Source organism: Bos mutus, chromosome X (assembly GCF_027580195.1).
Source record: "Bos mutus isolate GX-2022 chromosome X, NWIPB_WYAK_1.1, whole genome shotgun sequence".
NCBI lineage: Eukaryota > Metazoa > Chordata > Mammalia > Artiodactyla > Bovidae > Bos > Bos mutus.
Window position 1 is genome coordinate 107,572,598 of NC_091646.1, and position 23,309 is coordinate 107,595,906.

General features: G+C 49.0%; 1 protein-coding gene across 2 annotated transcripts in view; it reads right to left on the bottom strand.

Moving 5' to 3' along the window:
- Window positions 1-21,813, bottom strand: part of TSC22D3 (TSC22 domain family member 3) — a 66,545-nt gene extending 44,732 nt beyond the window's left edge. Inside the window, exons 1-2 of one of the 2 annotated variants that reach the window (XM_005902504.3) lie at window positions 21,638-21,813; window positions 20,549-20,974 (exon numbers count right to left, since the gene is read on the bottom strand). In XM_005902504.3, the coding sequence (XP_005902566.2) occupies window positions 20,549-20,974; window positions 21,638-21,732 (521 nt within the window). In that variant the 5' untranslated portion in view covers window positions 21,733-21,813. Of the gene's footprint in view, window positions 1-20,548; window positions 20,975-21,258; window positions 21,418-21,637 lie in introns of those variants that run through there. The other variant, XM_070366525.1, reaches the window with a different exon arrangement.
- Window positions 21,814-23,309: the final 1,496 nt, after the last annotated feature.

Sequence of the window (23,309 nt, forward strand, 5' to 3'; positions counted from 1 at the left end):
GTTTGATTTTATACAAATTTCCCACCAAATCTTGCCTGAATCTGTCCAGAAATCGGCGCCAGTCCGTGTGAAATTGCCACAGTGACATATTTCCTGTCCTTCTACTGGGGCTTTGTGCATTCAGAGAAAGATTGGAACCTCTTTGACTTACTTCCCGGAAATACTCCTTAAGTTGGAGCTGAATATGCCTGTGAACAATGCTGAGAAGAAATCAGTGGAAGGTGGTGAGGACAGCCCCACCAACTTCTCAGTGACTGTGTCCCAGAGTGTGGTAGAGGCGGTGCCCTGGAGCCAGGGGAAAGGCCTGCTGCTGATTTGGAGTGTTGAGTGTCACAGGGCAGAGCAGGACACCAGAGATATAAAAATAGCAGAGTGTTCTTACACTTGGAAGTGGGCTGTCAGAGGGGGCCTTCAAGCTAGGTGTACATGGATAAGTTAAAAAGTGAAAGTCACTCAGTCGTGTCCAACTCTTTGCAACCCCATGGATAGTCCATGAGATTTTCTAGGCCAGAATACTGGAGTGGGTAGTTGTTCCCTTTTCCTGGGGGCCTTCCCAACCCAGGGATCAAATCCAGGTCTCCAGCATTGCAGGTGGATTCTTTACCAGCTGAGCCACCAGGAAAGCCCGTATATGGATACTGCTAACTGCTAAGTCACTTTAGTCGTGTCCGACTCTGTGCGACCCCATAGATGGCAGCCCACCAGGCTCCTCGGTCCATGGGATTTTCCAGACAAGAGTACTGGAGTGGGTTGTCACTGCCTTCTCCGGTATATGGATAAGAGGATCACATACACTGTATGATTTCTAAAATATTCCTGAGCTGGAAGCAGTTTTAAAAAATGAATCTCCTGTAAGCTGTTTTAGAGAAAATGTTAAATAAATAAGGTTTCCCATGTGGCTTAGTGGCAAAGAATCCACCTGCCCATGCAGGACACTTGGGTTCCATCCCTGGGTCGAGAAGATCCCCTGGAGAAGTAAGTGGCAACCCACACCAGTATTCTTGCCTGGGAAGTCCCATGGACAGAGGAGCCTGGTGGGTTGCAGTCCATGGGGTTGCAAAAGAGTCGGTACACGGCTGAGCGACTGACTAAACAACAACAAATAAAGAACAATACTGGTGGTCCTCAAACATGGCCTAAATCTTGAAAGTGGTAGGCAAATCACTGGATTTGGGGAGATTAGGCCATGTTTGAGGACCACCAGTATTGTTCTTTATTTGTTGTTGTTTAGTCAGTCGCTCAGCCGTGTACCGACTCTTTTGCAACCCCATGGACTGCAACCCACCAGGCTCCTCTGTCCATGGGACTTCCCAGGCAAGAATACTGGTGTGGGTTGCCACTTACTTCTCCAGGGGATCTTCTCGACCCAGGGATGGAACCCAAGTGTCCTGCATGGGCAGGTGGATTCTTTGCCACTAAGCCACATGGGAAACCTTATTTATTTAACATTTTCTCTAAAACAGCTTACAGGAGATTCATTTTTTAAAACTGCTTCCAGCTCAGGAATATTTTAGAAATCATATAGTGTATGTGTTAGACGCACTCCTCCCCCTCCATACGTGTTGAATAAATAAATAGCTATAAAAATAGAAAAAGTCCACGTACCACCTAAAATGGTCTTGCATACCACCAGCGCCTGTTTACCGTGCTTGGGGGGAACAGTGCTTTCTGTATAATGCACACAGAAGGTCCCCACCGCCAACAAGCATGGCTTTATTTCCTCGGGCAATGTAAAGCCGGCAGGGCTTTAGAGGGCTGAATGGCCGGGATGCCATCCTGAGCCTGCTTCCGTCACGCCTTCCTCTAGGGCTAGGGCCCCGGCCCTTACTGTTTTCCTCCTTTCAGGTGCCAACCCTGGCCAAGGCTGCAGTTTGCAGCAGAACACAGGGCCCTTATTCTTGGTCAAGTGCTCCTTCCCTCAAGCTATTTTCCCTGCTGAGAATTCCTCACTAGACCTCACTTAACTTGGACAGTGCCCTCTGTGGAGCGGACTTCCTCAGCCTTGGCCCCAGGGGCTGCTTTGGCTGGAGTGCCCCCAAGCCCACATCAGTAGCCTGCCTGTCCAGCCCAGTGCTTACACGGGGCCCAGCCACCTCTGGCTGAGAAGCGTGGAGTGCGTGGTGCCCCGAGCTGGGAACACCGTCTTCCCTGGGAGGCTGGCAACGCCCCTTTCTCTGAGCTGGCTCCCCGGGTGGTCAGGAGACAAAGGAAGCCTGCAGCAAGAACATGAGCAGTGGGGCCAAAGTGTTCTGCAGGCCAGAAAGATTGTGCCAATGTGGGCTAAACACAAGGACTATCTAACAATCAGGGCTGACCAACAAGGGAACCCGCTTGTGGGTAGATGCCTACAGGCTGAAGCAGTGTGTCCACCCCCTGGGGATGCTTTACAAGATTCCTGTTTCTGCTGGAGAGTTAAGGCCCTTTAGGGGCTTAGAGTCCTTTTTGCTGTTATTAAACAGATAATCATTCCCCATTCCACAATCCCCCGCCCCCACCCCATCTAACTTGGACTCTGTCAGGGTCTCTGAATGCAAAGTCCCCAGAAACAAAACTGCTCTGAGGGAGGCAAGGCTGAGGCAGGGAGATCTGCCCGTTCCACTCTCCAGGCTCCCAGAGCTCCCTAACTTCCACTACCCACTGGGAGATGCTTTCCAGTTCAGGTCAGTCGAGCTTGAAAATACTGTGGTGAAGAAAATTAAACCAGGTGAAGACCCAAACCCCTTCAAGTTTAAAAGACACACACAGATTTTTATTTGTGACCTTGCTTGTTTGGAGGTGTAACCTCTATTTGGAGATGAGGGTGGTGGCACAATGCCTCCTGTCTTTCTTTGTGTCCTCTCAACTCATTCTTCTTCTCCTTCCCTTCAAATTCAGTTTCACCCCGGCCTCTCTTCCTCTGCCCTCAACTCTCTCCTCCCTTTCTCTGTTCTTTCCCTTCAGACCCCAAGGCACCAAGGAGGACCTTAGGGCTCTATATAGTGCAGCACTATTCCCTGTGGGAATTCTAAGATCCCCTGCAACCACCGGACTCTATGACTGATTAACTGAGGGACAAGAAATGATTGTCGAACAAACTGAGCTAAGAAGAAGGAGGGCTAGCTAGCAGCAAAGGAAGCAGAGTGTGTGACTCTGAGGGTGAGGGCACTAGGGCGGTAGGCAGGTGCCTGACAGGCGGGGCCGGCTTCTCTTCTACTCACCCTCCCCACTTCAGTAGAGAGGCTGGTGGGTACACAGTTGGCAGAGGACATTGGAGAAGATCTGCCATGGAGGGAGCCCTGAGCTCTCAAGCCTCTCCTGGCAAGGAGCACTCTCTGGTTAGTGAAGTGTCACCTACTATGGCTATGGACCCTCATCATATAATCCAGGGAGAGATGGTCCACTGTAAAGGAATCAGAATGCAGTGAAATGTACCAAACACTGACTTTCACCAAGCAGATTGGTTTCTGGTGGCTCATCTGTGCATAAGTGAGGGGGAGAGCAGCTATTTATAGCAGCAGTCAAATTCTCAAAGGGCCCTGCATTGAGTCATGCAGCGGTGGTTCTGGTGAAAGTGGGGCTTTACCAAGAAACCAGATTTCTAAGACAAAGGACCAGTCTAGTCCTTCTTCTTAGGTAGTCTTTTAGATGGGGTGCAAACATCCAAGACCAGAAAATCCCGCTAGTTCAAATGGTAATTTATCCAAAGACACACATGAAGAACTCAAGAAACTCATTCTGGGTTGAGGAGCTGAGCTTTGGGGCTAAAGGGGTCACTGGGAGACATTTGGCGGAGAACTCATTAGCAACTATACCTTGACCACACCGCCAAACACCTTGATTCTCGTTACTAAATCATTCCAAGTCCATCATCCTTGAGTTTTCAAAGTGGACCCTAATGTTCTATTCAGCCTAGATCCTCTCTTGGAGTTATGACTTTTTACACATTTACCATCTTCTCCTTTCCCTTTCTTGCTTATGTGAATCAATGACATATTCATGTGTCCACACATCCCATCTATACACCAAGATGCTAGAGGTGTGATCTTCCAGAATATCTGAATTGGAAGAGAGTCAATAAACCCATTTTCTCTCTCCCCTCTCTCATTTTGTAAGTAGGGAAAGCAGGCCACAGAAGGGCAGGGAGTTACTTACTCAAGCTCAAGCATCAGATTGGTGGCAAAGTCGGGACTTGAACCCAGATCTTCTGGATCCAAATCTGACCCACTTTCTACAACCTCAAGCTGTAGCTCCTCCAGGAACTGTGCCTCCTCCATGAATTCAGGATCCTCTACAAGCTGGGGCTCTTCCATGAGCTGAGGCTCCTCCAGCCTTTCCCCCTTCATTGTCACTGTTGCCCAGGGAAATCTTGATTGCCTGACTGGAGTTGGTTTCTCTCTCTCTCTTGCCTGGCTGGGGTTGGTTCCTTTCTCTCTCTCTCTGTACCTCCCTCTCATGCTCTAGCTCTCCCTCTAGCTCTCCCTCTATAGCTGCCGGGCTAGGGCGGGATCAACTGGAAACTCTTTCCCAGGCTCAGAAGAAAAAGTGCTCAGGGAGCCTCGGGGCCAGCCTGGGCTGGCTCAATTGTGGAGGCGGGAGGAAGTTCCTGGCCCCGAGTGCCTTCGGGGGCTCCCAGGCTCTGAGGGAAGGCTGGAGCTCCTGGGGCAAGTGCTGCCCTCCAGATCTTCTGCTGAGGCCGGGCCAGCTTCCTAAACTAACTCTCAGACTGAAGGGGAGGGCTGGATCCTCCAGGGGAGCCCAGACAGTGGCTCTGCCAGCCAGCCCCTGTGGCTGGAACTTTCAAAAAGACCAATGTTTCAGCAACTTATTTCTTTTCCAACCCGAACAGCAAGCCTTTCTGTCCCCCTTGCATGACTGTGGCTGTGGTGTGAAGCCCCAGTCTGAACAGAAGCAGAATTCCAGGGCTGGGACTCCATAACACCCAAACCAATGGTCAATTCCATTAAATAAAATCAAATAGAAAACCACCATTTGGGCATCAGGGAAACCCAAAGCTGGTCTCTTGGCAGGGAGATGCTGTGTACCTACTGGGATGGGATATGCACAGCCATCTAGAGATGAGAAGTCATAAGACCATTGGGTTAGAGAATCAGGAGACATGGTTTCTCTTTTCAGCTGGTCACTAATTGGCCATTTGGCTTGTGACAGGCACCCACCCATCTCTGGGCCTCAGTTTCCTCATTTGTAAAGGGTGAGGGTCAGACTGAATGACTGCAGAAACCCTACCAGTTCTGAGCCTCTGTCTCTGGCTAAGATGCAAGTGAAGGCAGAAGGTGCCAGCCCCCAACACTGGGTAGATGGAAGTTCAAGGTCTTGAAGAGGCAGTCCCCAGTCTCACTGCCCTCTGAAATCCTTCTCTATTTGCCAGCAGTGCCAGTAGGGTACCCTCATGCTTCTTCAGGTTTCAATCTCTGGTAAAAATGTCAAAGCTCCCAGCAGTTTGTCCCTAGCAAACAGAAGTAAAACTAGAAGCCTTGTCAGTCACTTACACCTGAGTGTGAATGAAGACGGTTCAGAGAGCAAACCTTGACAGAGATAAAGCTTGCCAGACTGGGCTGCAGGTGTTAGCTGGCTTTGGGCAGGACAGGTTGTGTAATTGACAGAGCAACGGGAGGGGTCTGTGAGGGGACTGGTGAAAGAGGGAGATAAAGCATGTCCCAAAAGGTTTTGTTCTGGCTCTTCATATGATTTGCCTAATGATAAGGTAGGCTTCTCTTCACTGAGTGCTTTCTGGAATGTGCTCTCACTTAACCCCCACCCCTCAACCACACTTCCACCATTTTCTTTTTCTTTTTTTACTTCCGCCATTTTCTAAATGAGGAGACTGAGGTCGGGAAGTCACTTGCTAACGTCACATAGTCTGTCAGGCCCTTCTCTACTCCTCAGTGGCTGCTCTAGGGTCTTTTGAGGGTGAATAAGCCCACCCCAGCTCCCCACAAAGGCCAGCACCTCCCACCCTATGGGGAGAAAAACTGGGAAAAACAGAATGGGGCCCTGACTCTCTAGGATCTTGGCTCCCCAGCATTCAAAAGCTATGGACATTCAGGATGGGGAACACATGTATACCTGTGGTGGATTCATTTTGATATTTGGCAAAACTAATACAATTATGTAAGGTTTAAAAATAAAATAAAATTAAAAAAAAAAAAAACAAAAGCTATGGACATATCTTGCAGTTAATACTAGAACATACCAGCAAAGTCACCCACATCTGAATAGGTGGCTGAAGACATAGCATTTTGGAGACATGGTCATTTCGGGGGGCTAGTTTTGAGTATAATTTTCAGTGCATTAGTTCTTTATTCTCTTCACTGACATTCGCTCTGTTCATCTGGCAGGTGAAGAGCTCTTCAAAGTCTTTCTGATCTTGATTTTCAGCTGATAGGCCATTAGGGCCCTTAGACAATCACTCTGCCTAAATAATGGCTGCTTGATCTTGGCAATGAGAAAATTTCCTTGGGGGTTTGCTCCTATCTGAGACCCCAGTGAGCCAGAGTAACTTCAAAATCCACACCTTAGGGTATTAGCAGTGACTGGGTTCATTTGAACTTTCCTTCCTACTGATTTGGGGCAAGAATCCCTCAAGGACGCAAATGATAAAATGCCCAAGGTTTTAACAAGGTAACTTTTGTTTTTGTGAATTTTCTAATCCTATGGGAAGGATTAGAACACCACTCAGCCAGTGTTCTCACAGCTTCCTGCACCTTTTCTTCATTATGATCAATTGTAATGATATGGCTATTTGTGTAATTATTATTTGATGTCTGTCTCCACTACTAGATTGTAAATTTCCTGCCACGGGGATCCTGCCTGGCTTGTTGGCTGCCACTTTCTCCCCGTGTCTGATTTTCACGTGTGTGTGGAAGAAGAAATCCTCCTCTTCCCCAAGCACCTGGGGTGTGCAAGTCTTATTTCAATGACCTCCCACACTGAGATGCTCCCCAAAATTGTTAAACCATTAGGATGGATGTCCCACGGAAGCTAATCTGCCTAGGAGATAAGAAAGCTGAAAGATTCAGAGGGGAATTAACAGCTCCTTAGTCTGTTCCCCCACATGATTCCAGTCCTAGAAGAGCTGGTAAAGAATACGCCTGCAATGCAGGAGACCCCAGTTCAATTCCTGGGTCAGGAAGATCCCCTGGAGAAGGGATAGGCTACCCACTCCAGTATTCTTGGGCTTCTCTTGTGGCTCAGCTGGTAAGAAAGCCGCCTGCAATTGTGGGAGACCTAGGTTTGATTCCTAGGTTGGGAAGATCCCCTGGAGAAGGGAAAGGCTACTCACTCCAGTATTCTGGCCTGGAGAATTCTATGGACTGTATAGTCCATGGGGTCACAAAGAGTCAGACATGACTGAGTGCCTTTCACTTCACTTCACTTCCATTTCCAATGGAAATATCATATGTGTTTCTATTATGAAAGTATTTTCAAAAAAACATTCATCTCTCACACATGCACTTTTCTTTTCCTTATAAGCGCCTGCATCTGATGCCTTTGCTTTCCCCACCTGTCTGACCCCTTCTGTCCATGATCCTTATTACCAGCCCTCTCATACTTTTATTCAGTTTTTTATCACTAGTCACCACCTTCCCCATGTTTGTATTTTATGTAACATCCCTTGGTAATTCTGTCTAGCTTCTCTGCATGCTGGTAGTCAGGAAGTTCTTTCTGTTATCTAATCACAGTTCTTCATGCTAGAGTAGAGGCCTATTTCCTCTCGTTCTGTTTCTAGTGTGGTTTGGAAACAGCTAGTCACCATCTCTGAGTTGTGACTTTCTTATATTTGAAGATCAACCTCTCTTTGACCACCGTCTGGCCCATTCTTATGCTCCTCTTCAGTCAATCATCTTGGCTCCTTTAGTTTGGCCCCACAGCTCCCTGAAGTCCCAGGCGTTAGCCAGCTGGCTAAGCAAGCTTCTCTTCCCTTCTGCATTCAGACTGTTTTTCAGCCTGGACAAATTATCTGACATTTGCACCCCAGAAAATTTAACCCTGGGGCCCCAGAAACGAATGCAGCCTGAAGCTTTGTGCCCCACAGCCACTGTACAATGAGAAGAATTCACAACATAAAAGGAGGTCTGCAAAGGGAAAATAAAAGCCCGATGACCCTCTGTGGTTCTTTTTTTCTTTACAGTAAATAATTTACAAAAACAAATTTTCCTCCACCATAGGTTTTATCACTGGTCCCCAGGGCCAGCCTTTACGCATTTCCATACCGTCATGGACTATTTTTAGTGAAAGATGACATTAAGTACTGGCTGCCCTGTGGGCTTCAACCCCCATCTCTTCCTCCTGTCAGAATGTTGTCAGGCCTCCCCTTTTGGACCTGCTGGCCACTCATAGCCTAGAAATATTTCCAAGAGTGTGAGTAGCTATGGCATGACTTCAGGGGTTTCTGAGAAAGCCTCTGTCTAAACATATCTCCTTAGGCTTGGGTCTGATGATTAGAATTTCAGCCATAGAGATTCATTTCTTTAGCTCAATATCACTTCCTCAGGAAGCCTTGTCTGATACTTTGTTACACTCTCAGGGAGGAGCTTATTCCTTTTCCCTCTTGGCACTTCTTTGTAAGTATAGATTCATTGGTGTGGTTGTTTTGGTTAATGTTCATCTCTTTACTCTATTATTCCATGATGGCTGTGGCCATGCTTTTTGTGAGTTCCCCACTCTATTCCCAGTGCCTAACAGTGGTCATGTATAGATCTGAGAGTTGGACTGTGAAGAAAGCTGAGTGCCAAAGAATTGATGCTTTTGAACTGTGGTGTTGGAGAAGACTCTTGGGAGTCCCTTGGACTGCAAGGAGATCCAACCAGTCCATTCTAAAGGACATCAGTCCTGGGTGTTCATTGGAAGGACTCATGCTAAAGCTGAAACTCCAATACTTTGGCCACCTCATGCGAAGAGCTGACTCATTGGAAAAGACCCTGATGCTGGGAGGGATTGGGGGCAGGAGGAGAAGGGGACGACAGAGGATGAGATGGCTAGATGGCATCACCGACTCGATGGACATGAGTCTGAGTAAACTCCGGGAGTTGGTAATGGACAGGGAGGCCTGGCGTGCTGCGATTCATGGGGTCACAAAGAGTTGGAGTCGACTGAGCAACTGAACTGAACTGAACAGTTAGCCTGACACGTGGAAGGCATGAGAGAAATATTTGTTGTTGACTGAATCTGCTCATGAACCTAAATGTGAATTTCCCAGAGCACTGATAGGAAAGGGTGTGGGCATGCATGCCCAGGACATTAGCTCGGTGCGAGGGCCCCAGAAAGCAAGGTGCTGACCATAAGCAGCAATCTGCTTCCCCAGATGACCCAAGGCTGCTTCCTTTTTGCTACTCCAGCTCCCTTTCCTTTCCTGTCAGCTTGAGACTTCCCTCCTTCCTCAGCCCAACCCCAGGACCTTCATTTATATGGCATCTGGGAAGGAAGGGTTTGACCAAGGTATTGATACAAATAAGCTAAAATGACACCCTGTGGGGCCATCAGGAACTTTTTTTTCCAGAGAGATTTGGGTGAGCAATGTGTGTGTGTGTGTGTGTGTGTGTGTGTATTCTTGGGCTTCCCTGATGGCTTAGCTAGTTAAGAATCTGCCAGAAATGCAGGAGACCTGGGTTCAATCCCTGAGTTGGGAAGATCCCCTGGAGAGGGGAATGACAACCCACTCCAGTATTCTTGCCTGGAGAATCCCATGGACAGGGGAGCTTAGTGGGCTAAATCCATGCAGTCACAAAGAGTCAGGCACAACTGAGCAACTAACACTACTACACTACATATGTATTCTCAGGGCAGCGCCTTGAAATGATCCTGGTTCTGTTATCCCCCTCAGAAGAGGCCTGGTGGAGACCGAGGCCAGAGATCCACAGATGTGAAGCCATACCCCCAGACTCCTCCGGCACCCACTGTCAACTGCACTCCCACGCTTAGCCTTCTTGGTTCTGACTGGCTTTCTGCAAGCATCCTTGAGGGGTGCCTTTCTGCTCTTGGGCCCTGAAGGCCTCCACCTACCCAAGACTAGCTAGGCCCCTGAAGGGATGCTTGCTCCGACTCAGAGAGGGGCCACAAGAGGAGAGCCAGAGCAGGCCTCTCATACGTGGAAAGTGTTCCTTGCTGTCCCCATCCCAGCCAGCTCCTTCTGACCCATGACCCTTGCTGGACAGGCAAGGTGCCCCTCTCCCCTCCCAACCAGACAGCCTCACAGCTCTTCCCATGGGCCATTCTTTAAGGCCCTGCTGGAAGCTGCTGCCATAAAGAGACTCTCCCTTCCTAGTTTGCTTTGGCGCTGCCTAAGTTTTGGGCTTGCAGATGCAGAAACAGTAAGCTTGAGGCCTTTCCCTCAAGAAGCAGAAGCCCCAGCTTAGCCTGCAGTGGCTGGTGGCTCCGCTGCAACCACTTTGGTCCTGCCGCCTCCCTCCTCTACCCCTCTACCGTGCCTAACGGGGCAGGCATTCAATAAATCTGCAGTAGGTGCTGGGTAAATAGCAGACCCGTGGTCGATAAATGATGGATTGATTAACTGAAGTACTTGGCCGCTCAGTACAAGGTCTAATGAGGCACTGCCGTGGTTCATTTTCCTGTGCACCTGGGGAAGCAGAGTTTAGTGCATTAGGACTGGGCCAGGTTTATCTTATTCCTTTTTCTTTCTTTTTTTTTTTTTACTGCAACTTACTATGAACTGAAAGGGTGAGGGATAGAGAGAAGTGAGGGGCTGGAGGCCTGGGAGGAGCCTCAAGAAAGGGGACTCCTGCACCTCTGCCTCAGTTCTCGCCCCTAACTGTCATTGGATTCAGGGAACTTGGGGAGCCCAGCTCTCCTGAGCCCTGAGATGGTGGTCCTGGGCTTGTCTGAGATTTGCATACAAATCACACCTGTCAGTAATTCCCGTGCTACCTTTTGACTTTACCTCGCTGTTTCTTCCTCCTTTCCTTGGACAGGAGGGCAGAGTCCCCCACTACACTCAGCCTGTGAGCCATTTACCCACTGACAACACAGTGTGACAGGCTGGGTGGAGACAAGGAAAGAGAAGAGGACCTATTGGTTTAGACAGAAACTTTGAGCCAGTGGACTATTAGATTGATGGGGCTATTCTGTGTTGTAGATATTTGTGTGAGTTTATTAGAGAAATATGTCATAGAATTTAGCAAGTCCCATTTCACTGGGGGCTCAGTTGCACCAAACCAGTAATGCCATTTTCTGAAAAGGCTAGGAAGTGAACTCAGAGAAGGCAATGGCACCCCACTCCAGTACTCTTGCCTGGCAAATCCCATGGATGGAGCAGCCTGGTAGGCTGCAGTCCATGGGGTCGTGAAGAGTCGGACACGACTGAGCGACTTCACTTTCACTTTTCGCTTTCATGCATTAGAGAAGGAAATGGCAACCCACTCCAGTGTTCTTGCCTGGAGAATCCCAGGGACGGGGGAGCCTGGTGGGCTGCCGTCTATGGGGTCGCACAGAGTCGGACACGGCTGAAGCGACTTAGCAGCAGGAAGTGAACTAGGTATCACTGTGAATTCAGGCCAGCCTGGGGACTTTGAGACTTTGTAAAGAATGGATTGGGCCTCTCAGCTTCCACTAAACCCATCTCCCTAAAGTCCCCAGAACAGTACCTGACCCAACAAGCAGATACAAAAGGAAGAAGAACTTGTGACACCTGTTCTGCATCCCCCACCTCCAATGCACCAGGCTGACTTCAGCACTGTACCATCAGGTGACAGCAGGAGATGCCAACCCTCAAGAACACCCCAAACCACGCTTAAGTCCATAGCAGCTCACCTGCCTGCTTACATGTGCTGCAGAGCGTGGGGGCCTCAGGGGGGAATCACCTTCACCACCTGGCACTTGCCTCTGAGCAGACTCTTGGCCTGACACTAGGCAGGGGAGGCTTTTCCTTTGGAAGTGTAGTAAGCTCTACTTAGACCCCCAGCAGGCTTCTGAATGCCTGGCCCCAGGGAAGCCTGCCACTGAGCAAGCAGAAGCTTGATGCCTCAGTAACCTGGCTCTGTTACATAAGGGACTACGAGAGATATGAGTCAGGGACCTCAGGCTGGCCCAGGCCCAGCCTAGCCTGGGAGTGAGGCTAAAAGGGAGGTGTGTGTTTGTGTGTGGGGGGAGGGGGGGTAAGCCAGGAAGGAGCTGCTGGAACCACTTCCCTTCCTCTCACTTCTCACCCCCTTCTTCCTCAGGGATAGCTATAGCCAATCGCTGGCCTACAAAGCTGAGTGGGAATCCCGGCCAGACCCTGCGTTGTGAGCAGCTGCTCTCCATCTCCCCTGAAGAGAAGACAAGAGGAAGTAGGCTGAATAACCAAGGCTGTTTCGTGAGTAAATTCTTCCTTCTAGGAAGGATGGGGAAGGTCCCTGTGGGGCTTTGTCCACAGGCAGGGGCCTGATTTCAGGCTGGGCCTATTTGAGGAAAGTGGTTCCCAGGGGAGGAAGGCTGATCGCATGCCTGGGGCATCACTGACCAAGCAGCTTAGGGCTCTGGTTTCCCCTCGGGCTAGTGCTGCACAATGGGAAGCCTCCCAGTCAGTCTCCAAGCTGGCTGGGATCTCACACCTCACAAACTGTTTCCCATAGGGCAACAGCCACTTTGGGGCAGAGATTTCCAGGTAGAAGGTACAAGTGAATTAGCTTTGCCCCATGAAAAGACTCCCTCCTGCCCAGATTAGCATTTGAAAAAGCTTATTTTCTAGACTCCTCCCATCTTATCCCCACTCTGACTCCTTAGCTAAAATGGATTTTGGCATGGGTACATGGTGGCTTCCATAAGCCATTTCCCCATGCTGACTCCTCATCAAACCTGCTTTGAGGCTGAGATCTAGCCTTCAGCCTTCACAGAGATCCCATTAGTCCACAGGGTCCTGCTCTGCTAAACCCATGGCCCCAAGCGAAGCCCTAACCCTTGTCCCATTATTGCAGGCAATGGGACAGCACAACATGTCCTGGGCCATTATTGCCTTCTTCATCTAAAAGAGAAATTTCGTCTTTTTTGACCCTTGTGGTCAAGGAATGCTCTCCCTTGAGTGCACTGAGCACACTGAGTGCCCCACCAAATGGGCCCAAGCTTCAGGCCCACTCAGCACATTGGCTTCCCCAGGGCTAGTGAGACTACTGCATGACACCAACCAATTTGTTATGTAAACCCAGCCAGTCATGGCAGATTATGGCTCTGTGGTCATATTGAGGGATCCCTTACATAAGAGGAGAAAGTTCAGGTAAGAGCATAATCGTGATGCGCAAACACGACGCAATGGCTACCACCAAGCTAAAGACGTGGCTGACCTTATTCCTCTCAACCAGCCCACAAGGCACAGGCAAGTGCTCTGCTGGGCTCCACCACTCAGGGGACCCAGAGACCCTGGCAGCCTTGGCCAGACACATCCATCTCCATTTACCCAGACTTCCTGGCCTTCATGACCTGTTATGGAAAGGAGCCAAAGCTCTACCTGGAATTGAGAGCTTGTTAGTTTATCTGGAAGTGCAAATATAAGCAGGATTGTTAACCTTCTCTTCAGGCGAGGAGGGAAAATAAGGTCACCCTGGAAAGAGTTATTTTCTGAGGTGTGGGCTCACATGGGCCCATTCCTGGCAAGACTGAGGAGGAGGAGGAGGTGGAATTTGTGTTCTGTTCTTGTCACTTTTCTTGAAGAGCACGAATCTTCCATCCAGACCTCTCGAGCTCCGTGCTGCCCAGAGCCCCACATTGCAGCAGGCCTTTCAAGGACTCTGGCCCCATCTCTCTACTTCTCTTCTCCAAACTTGGCTTTCATAGGTTCCATTCCCATAGAACACTATTCCCAATGAGCTGTCACCCCGAAAGGAAGTTCTGATAAACAAATCCACATAAGGTGGTCAATGGTGAGTAAAACATTTACATGTTACTCTTTTAAAAAGGAAATCTTGGGTAGCAAACCTGGGTAGACCCTGCCCATTCATGAGAGAGACACACTCAAACTTTTTCCAGTCCCTAATTTATGAGCATCCTGAAAGCACATCATTTCCCTCATAAAACTTCTATCATTTGGTTAAACTTCTTGGCTTTCTTTCATTGTAATCACTAGCACTAGCAGCTGACTCAGGGAGGGAGGCCTTCTCCCCAAAGAAATAGACATTTGCTCTTTTCATGGGCATTACTACACTTGAATGAATTGACTATCAGAAAAGGACTACAAAACTGGGTTGAAAAGTAGGTTCTGGGCAACTCCACTCCTAGGTAGAGACCTGAAAGAATTGAAAGGAGCTCAAAAAGATACCTGGACACCAATGTCCAAAGCAGCATACTTCACCAGATCAAGCAGGTGGAAAGAACCGAAGTTTGTGAACAGATGAAATGGATGACACAAAATGTGGTGTATCCATCAAAGGAATGTCATTCACTCATAAACAGGAAGTAAGTGCTGATAAATGGATAGACCTTGAAAACATTGCCTCAAGTGAATGAAACTATACAAAAGGCCACATTTTGTATAATTCTACTCATACAAAATACCTCAAATAGGCAAATTCCTGAGATAGAAGAACGGAAGTTACCAAGGACTGGAGGGAGAGGAGAACAGGGAGTTACTGCTTAATGAAAATGAAGAGTTAGTCATTCAGTCATGTCTGACTCTTTGCTAACTCATGGGCTATAGCCCACCAGGCTCCTCTGTCCGTGGAATTCTCCAGGCAAGAATACTGGAGTGGGTAGCCATTTCCTTCTCCAGGGGATCTTCTGGACCCAGGGATCAAACCTGGGTCTCCTGCATTACAGGCAGATTCTTTATCACCTAAGCCATCAGGGAAGGTACTAAATAGGTACAGAGTTTCTATTTGGGATGGTGCCAAAGTTCTGGAATGGGTAATATTGCTGACTGCACCGTTGTGAATATACTTAATACCACTGACTTGCACACTTTAAAATGGTTAAAATGACAAATTTTACGTTATAAATATGTTATTGGTATATACGGATATACCTAATATATACATATTCTTTATATACATATATAACATACACTCATATGTAGTATATATAGTAGTTGCTAGTAGAGCAGCAGGGTCACTCACCACCCAAAGCCTCTGAGCACATGGAATTCACATCTGTGTCTCAGCAAAAAGACAATTTCTAACACATCAGGGCTCTCATGAGGTATACAAACCATGAATGTTACGTCTGCAAATGCATTTGTGTTTTCAACAGACAATGTGTCCTAATTCAAGGTGCCTATTCTTTGTCAGACCACTAGGCACTAAGGAAAAAGTTATTTTAAATTACCCTGGGCTAGGAAAGGACTTTCAGAGTTTGATATCAAAAGCAAAACTCACAAAGGCAAAGAATAACAGACTTAAGCACAGAAACTCAAAACCTTTTCCCAGCAAAGTCCACCATCCTCAAAATCAAACGGCAAAATTAGTTGAGAAACGGTTGCAACCTCTAAATCAGAATTTCTTGTGGTGTGGCCCAAGTACTGCTGCACTATGGAATAGGAACTTTGGATGGCAAGGACAGAAAACTGATCTTAGAGTATAAAATTAAGCTCTACAGCAGGCAGGTGGGAGAGTTTTGCCCCCCAGATCCTCTCAGTTCAGTTCAGTCGCTCAGTCGTGTCCGACTCTGCGACCCCATGAATCACAGCATGCCAGGCCTCCCTGTCCATCACCAACTCCCGGAGTTCACTCAGACTCACGTCCATCGAGTCAGTGATGCCATCCAGCCATCTCATCCTCTGTCATCCCCTTTTCCTCCTGCCCCCAATCCCTCCCAGCATCAGAGTCTTTTCCAGTGAGTCAACTCTTGGCATGAGGTGGCCAAAGTACTGGAGCTTCAGCTTTAGCATCATTCCTTCCAAAGAAATCCCAGGGCTGATATCCTTCAGAATGGACTGATTGGATCTCCTCGCAGTCCAAGGGACTCTCAAGAGTCTTCTCCAACACCACAGTTCAAAAGCATCAATTCTTTGGCACTCAGCCTTCTTCACAGTCCAACTCTCACATCCATACATGACCACAGGAAAAACCATAGCCTTGACTAGACGAACCTTTGTTGGCAAAGTAATGTCTCTGCTTTTAAATATGCTATCTAGGTTGGTCATAACTTTCCTTCCAAGGAGTAAGCATCTTTTAATTTCATGGCTGCAGTCACCATCTGCAGTGATTTTGGAGCCCAAAAAAATAAAGTCTGACGCTGTTTCCACTGTTTCCCCGTCTATTTCCCATGAAGTGATGGGACCAGATGCCATGATCTTCATTTTCTGAATGTTTTCCTCAGAAATCAGGTTCAGGAATATACATTTATGAAATCATTACTTTGAAGACTCAGAGAAGCACAAAAAATTTTTATGCAAATTTTTCTTGGAAGCTTGATTTCTGAATCCACATCTTTCCCTTTACTACTATATATCACATCAGTAGGGAAGGTTAAAGGAATTAACACACGTAAAACAACTAGAAATCTTGCTATTATTTTCTGAGCATCTAAGTGGGGACCAGTTGTTGCTGGCGCAGAAGCTTAAAGGTAGAGTCCAAGGGCTCTCAGAGCTGCAGGAGAACTCAGATTCAAAGTAGCTCAAATCACACTGGCTGGGGTGCTGGGGAGCTGAAGAATAGAGCTGATTAAGTAGTTCTGGATAAAATCTTAGAAATAAATTTGAGATTACAACAATGACAACAACAGAATATGGCAAAAGCTCCCCTTTCAGCTTGCTATACTTTACTGATCAGAGAATTTGTTGTTGTTTAGTCACTAAGTTGTGTCCAACTCTTTTGTGACCTCATGGACTGTAGCCTGCCAGGCTCCTCTGTCCACGGGATTCTCCAGGCAAGAATACTGGACTGGGTTGCCACTTCCTTCTCCAGGGGATCTTCCTGACCCAGGAAATGAACCCATGTCTCCTGCATTGGCAGGTGAATTCTTTACCAATGAGCCACCACAGAAGCCCAGATCAGAGAATTAAGGCCCCTCAAATTTCAACTTGGCAAATTTTTTAATAGGCTGCATTTTAATTGAAAAAAAAAATTAGCTCTTTGCCCAGCATATTCTATCTGCCACTTAGGTTTTCCAGTTTTAGAAGCATTTTCAACAAATAATACAGTATAATAGATTGACCAATCATCCCAGTTTCCCTGGGACTGTCCCTGTTTGAGCACTGAAAGTCCTGTGTTGGTGGAAAGTCCTGGGATGGTTGGTCACCTGACCTAATTAGGACATTTTAACCATTTGATTAGTTTATGGGCTAATATTTGCCTCTGCTTAACAATTCTTCCTTCATCGGCAATTCTTTAGTGTCCTACTGATCTTAGGTGGAGTCTTGGCTCTGCTCTTCATTGTAAGGCATCGAGAAAGTTATTTAATTTTCTCCAGCCTTAATTTCCTTCATTAAAAAATGAAGAATGTACCACAGGGAGGAGGGAGGAGGGTTCAGGATGGGGAACACATGTATACCTGTGGCGGATTCATGTTGATATATGGCAAAACCAATACCATATTGTAAAGTTAAAAAATAAAGTAAAATTTTAAAAAAAATGAAGAATGGTGATAACAGTACCCATTTCATTGGGTTGGTGTAAAATTAAATGAGGCTATGCAGATATAATGCTTAGCACACACTGTAAACACTCAGTAAATATTTAGCTATTAATCTATTATAGTTATTAGTTACCTAACACAAGATTGAAAGGCTGGTGTATGAAGCACTTCTCCCCCCACAAGTAGTTTAGAGGGACTATTTACACACCAATGAGCTACATGCCCATTACCACTGATTCATACATATATACACAACACTGTTCATCAGGGCTTCTACCAGGCTATCAGAATTACTGCATGTGGTTCATACCAGAAAAAAAATCATATTTAAACCCTTATAATAATTTTCCAAGAGTCAATTAAAGTTGTAAAATCTTTACATAGGACCACACCAACAATTAAGAAGTCATCTAGCCAAAAAAGAACCTTTATTGAGTACTGGCAGTATAATTAGAAGCCAAGGGAAACCCAAGTAAGTGGAAAACACACCTTACCCTCAAATTACTTACACTCTTGTGTTCCAAGGAAACCAAGAGCTAAGCTGAGAGTCAGGGACAGGTCAAAGCAGAAACCAGACAGAAATCAAGAATCTGCCCCACGCTTCCTCCCAAGAATATAGGAGCCCTTGCAGTGGGGGAGTGGGCTGTAGGAGGAAAGGCAGAAAGAGTCGCTTCTCCAGAAGAGATGGCCATGAAGGAGACAAGTTAGAGGAAAAAGACACTCAGGCAGGAATCTGAAGTATCAAATAATTAAATGGAATAGAAATAACAATGATGGCTGTGGTATGAAGCTAGAAAACCAGGGAATAAATGAAGTAGGAAGAGGAAATTTTCACTCAGAAGACTGTCCAGCCTAGATTTTGGAGAAACCCCATGACCAGCAATAATGGCCTCCTATTTTGCCAATGAGCATGTCATTATAGGCAAACTTTCAACCAAATTCAGAATCTCCAGTCTCTAAGGTCCCAGTTGTGAAGGCAAATGACAGAATGGTTTGTCTTTCTGGAACTGTTAAAGTGGTTACCACAGGACCCTGTCACTCCCCAGCCTGGGGGCTTGAGTTGCTCTGTTCCCAGGAGGGGAGCCAGGGTGCTCAGAGACAACTTCCCAATGATATGCCCTGTTCCCTCCACCAAAGCCCTCAGCCCCCAACCCAACCTGGTAGCATTTCCAGGCTTTGCCAAGAACCAAGAGGTGTCAACAGAGTAGGTGGCAAAGGAGGTCTTGCTGTTTTCAAGAAATCCAGACCACCAGAAAGCCTCCCAAGGTGTGGCACAAGTGAATACTTTGATTTCAGACTTTCAGCCTCACATCTCACTCACTTAGGTCTGACCCTCCCAGGCCTCCAACCTAGGACCCAGAGCTGAGGAAGTGTCCCCTCTTTTGTTTCATCAGGCCATTTTGGAGCAGATTCTCTCCCAGTTGAAAGAGTGCAAGTGCTATGAGCCGTCTTTCCAGGTGTCGCTGCCACCCATCCCCCACTACCTACAGCCCTAAGCTCAGTAGACTATTAGGAACCTGTTAGGGCTTTCGCTCTGCAGGGTTGCAGTGGCTGTGGTCTGAATACACTTGTAGTAATCTTTCACCAGAAATGAAGATTCCCTGGAAACTCAGCCTGGTTTCTTAGAGACAATGAGATAAATTGATGCCTAAAGCGAAATAATAGATGAGAAAGGGCTGTGATGGCGTGGAAAATAATGTTATAATAATGCTAATGAAGTCGGCAGCCTTGCTTGTCCCCTCCTGGAACTTCTGGGACTGTGGAAGTTAACATGGGCTGAGCACTAAGTGAGGTAGTTCTTGCCTAGCTCGATGGCTTTTAAAATTTCCTATTTGTGTCTCACCGACAAACCATCAAATTACTCAATTACTCTGTGGAAGCCCAAAATTACTTATTACCTTGTCTGAGTACATTACCTGCCCATGACTTGGAATCTCAGAACTAGAAGGAAGCTTAGAGACCAGAGAGGTCAAGCAACTTGCTCAGGGTCACACAGGAACTAGACACATAACTTGTACTACAACCCAGGTCGCCCACAGAGCGTTTCTCTTTCTCTTACGGTAACCTGTGACCTTGAAGAAGAAGAAAACCCACCCACCCCCCCCCCGCCACGCGCGTGCACACACACACACTCACCAGTGCCTCAGTCCTGTGGCTCTAAGAACACCAAACCCACAGCTGAGTTTCCTAAAGTTGCCTCTCCTGCCTCAAAATTGCTGCAGTTGTCTCCCCAAGACCGGCTCTTACCAGAGTGCCTCAGACTGGAAGACTGCAGCCACCTTTGGTCTTCCCATTGTGTTCTTCTCCTCCACTCTCCCTTTCTTGCCCTTCAGCAGGATTTCTAGAAAGTCTGACCTGCACTCCAACAACAGGCTTGCCATGACATAGACTCATCCACCCTCCTGTCCTGGGATGCTCTTTGGGGCTGCTTTTAGCTGTCACTGGAAATGGAAGGCTATGATCCATGGTGGATCATGGATGGGGAGGGGTCCCTCTATCCAGAGTTTCAAGAAATTCTCACAGGTCTCTAATTTTTCTTATTCCCCATCCTCCCCCACACCAGTAGCAGCTGAATCTGTCGGGACAATTTGCTTGCCCCTATTCTCAGTCAGGGCCACTCAGTAATTTAAAAGCCCTTGCAATTTCTGCCCAAGTTTGCCTGTTTGGAAATGGACTTTTGATAAGCGTGGAACTCAGGTCCCAAGAGCATCCCATGGCAGACTCTCCAAAGTGGCCATAGAAATGTAGGCATTTGGGTAGAAAGTGCCGCCGGCTATCCCCAAAACATCTACCGCTCTGTCGCTCTGTCCATCTTATGTGCTCCAGCATTTCCCCAGCAAAGCCTCCGCAGGCACCTTTCCAAACAGGGCTCCCACCTGCCAGGCCTCCCCTCAGCCACACAGGAATCCAGGTAGCCTCCTGGGTCGGGTTGTGGCGGTCCCGGGCGCCCAAACCTCCAGTGCCCCTCTCAGCCTTCCAGAGGGGGCGCATTCAGCCCAGGCAGGTGCGAGGCAGCCGAGACCAGGTGCCCACCCGCGCGTGCCCCGCCACCCACCTGTGGAAGAAGAGCAGAATGGAAAGCATGGTCTGGTCGATGTTGCGGTTGCAGATGCCCTCGTTGATCAGGTAGCAGGGGTCCCGCAGTACGGGCTCTAGCGAATCCTGCCGCATTATGCTATTGAGCTTGTCGGTGTTGAGGTTCTCGAAGACCAGCTTCTCCTGCAGCTGCCGAAAGTTGCTCACGGTGGGGCTGCCCGAGTTGTTGTTGTCCCCGCCATTGTCGCGCTGGAGCCCGCTCCGGTGGGCCAGGTCCAGGCAGCAGTTGCAGCAGTCGAGGCCGACAGGTGAGCGGCAGTCGGACTTGGGCTGGGCCATGTTCTCCGGCTCGGGGGCCGCCTGGCCCGCGAGGTCAGGGGCAGCTGGCAGGTGCGCGCCCGCCGGGCCGGCCGGAGGAGACTCCAGGGTGTCTGGGACAGACAAGCTGAGAGGAGAAGAAGAGTTGGAATTGAGCGTCAAAAGCCGGCCACCGTCGGCTCGGCCCCCTCTTGGCTGCGCCGCTCGGGGTGCGAATAGAAACAGCTGGACAAACAGCTCTGAGCGGATCCTTCGGGCTCACTTCCTCCTCTTCCTCCTCCTCTCCGCCCCCCTCCTCCTCCTCCGCCTCTCCAGGCCAGGGCCGCCCCCACCCCCCACCCCGAGGTGCCGCACGCGGCCCCCGCGCCGTCCCAAGTTTCCCAAGTGTGACAGCGGGGGCCTGGGGCGGACCTGGGGTAGCAGGAAGGGCGGGCGGCGGGGCCGACAGAGAGCCGGGGCGCGCCCTCGCTCCCTCCCTCTCGGGTTCCCTCCCTCCTTCGCCAGCTCGGGGACTCGCCGGCTCTCAGGCTCTCCGGGGCTGCGCCGGCGGAGCGGTGGCAGAAGCCGAGCGCGAGTGAGTGAGCGAGCGAGCCGCGCGCCCGGGAGTCAGCGCGGGGCCGTGACAGCATGCAAATGACCCGCCGGGGGGCCGCCCGACCACGCGGGGCCGCCGCCGCTTCGCCCGCGCGCGCCCGGGAGCCGGCGGCACGGTACTGTGCCCCCTCCCCCGCTCCGCTCCCACCGGGCTTCCGCCCCCATCTTGCCCCAGCACCCGCAGGGCCGCCCGCACCTTCTGCCGTCCTCCTGGGAGCCCGGCCCCGCTCGGCCTCCTTCCGTGAGCCCCGCCGCGCTTTGGCTCGGGCTGTCTTGCTGCTTCTGGCGCATCTTGGGCCAGGAATCCCTGAGAGCCGCCGCGCCACCCCCGGTCTCGAGCTCAACGGGCGGACTAATGTGCCTGGTCCCACCGCGGACGGGTCCCCCTACAGGAGAGACGCCGCCTTCGAGAAGCGGGGTGGGGGTGGGGTGAGGTGCAGAGAGCGCGTGGCCCCTGCTGGGTGTCCGAGGGCGCTGTGCGCGCCTCGGGCTAACCGACACGCGCATGTAACAAAACTCAGACGTACGCTCAACCGCTCTTCGGTTTCTGTCCGTTTCTTCTCCCTTCATTCCTTTCCCCCTTTCCCCTCAAGTGCTCTCTCCTATGTCTTCCCTGAACCCCATCTGAGATGGTCTTTGCTCCAGCTTCCTGGAATGCCAGTCCGTTAGTAGTTCTCCCTCTGTCTGCACTCCCCACCCCCACACCTTGCTTCTCTTTGCCCTTCTTCTTCTATTCTTTCTCTCATATTTATTTTTCTGTTCCTTTGCCCCTCTTTCTCTCATTTATTTTTCCGTTTTTTTCCTCTCTTTCTTTACTCCTTTCGGCCCTTTCCTTTCTTTCTTGCCCCCTTTCTTATTACTTTTTTTTTCCGCCTTTCCTGGATTTCCTTATTTAGGATTTTTCTCTGCCATTCCTCTTTTACTCCTCTCGGTTTCTTTCCTTCTCCTTTCCTTTCCCTCATTTTATTCCCCCCATGCTCCCCTCACTTACACACCCCCTCATTCTCCTTAGTTTTGTCTCATCCTCCCCATTTCACTTAGCTTCCCCAATTTTTCCAAACTTGCAGTTTTTTGCTCCCCACCTACCACCTTGTGAAATGAAGTCGCTCAGTCATGTCTGACTCTTTGCGACCCCATGGATTGTAGCCTACCAGGCTCCTCTGTCCATGGGATTTTCCAGGCAATAGTACTGGAGTGGATTGCCATTTCCCTCTCCAGGGGATCTTCCCGACCCAGGGATTGAACCCGGGTCTCCCACATTGTAGACAGACGCTTAACCATCTGAGCCACCAGGGAAGTCCTACCTACCACCTTAGGTGATCTCTATCCTTATCTTTTGGAGGAGTGTAGTGATTGGTTGTTCATGGATGCTGCAGAGTGTCCTGAAACCTTGGCCTGAGGGGTTCTTGGCTCTGAGGGAAAAGTGCCCCTGGAGCCGAGCTGAGGTGAAAGGGCACGTTTGTGGAAAGCAGGCAGATTTGTGGAAAGCGGGCAGATTTGTGGAAAGCAGGCAGGTCTAACCCCAGCCGTGTGTATGTAAGTGGTAGGGTTCTGAAGTGTCTCGGGACTTGGAGACTTGGAATAGTTTGTATACATAGAATTCAGTAATTATTGGTTTCTGAGAAAAATTCAAAATATTCCTGATGTGTTCAGTTTTCACTTAAAACTCAAATGGATTGCAGTCAGCACTTCCCCACCCTTCTTTCAGCTCGCTTTCACAAGGCCGTGGCCCTTGCGATAGACCGGTACATACTGCCATCTTGTGTTCACAAAGCGGAACATTTCTTGCCTGAGTCAGATCTTGGCGGAGACACTAGAGGTGCCCCCTAGTGGGATTCACACTGCACTCGTCCTGAGAGCACGAGGTA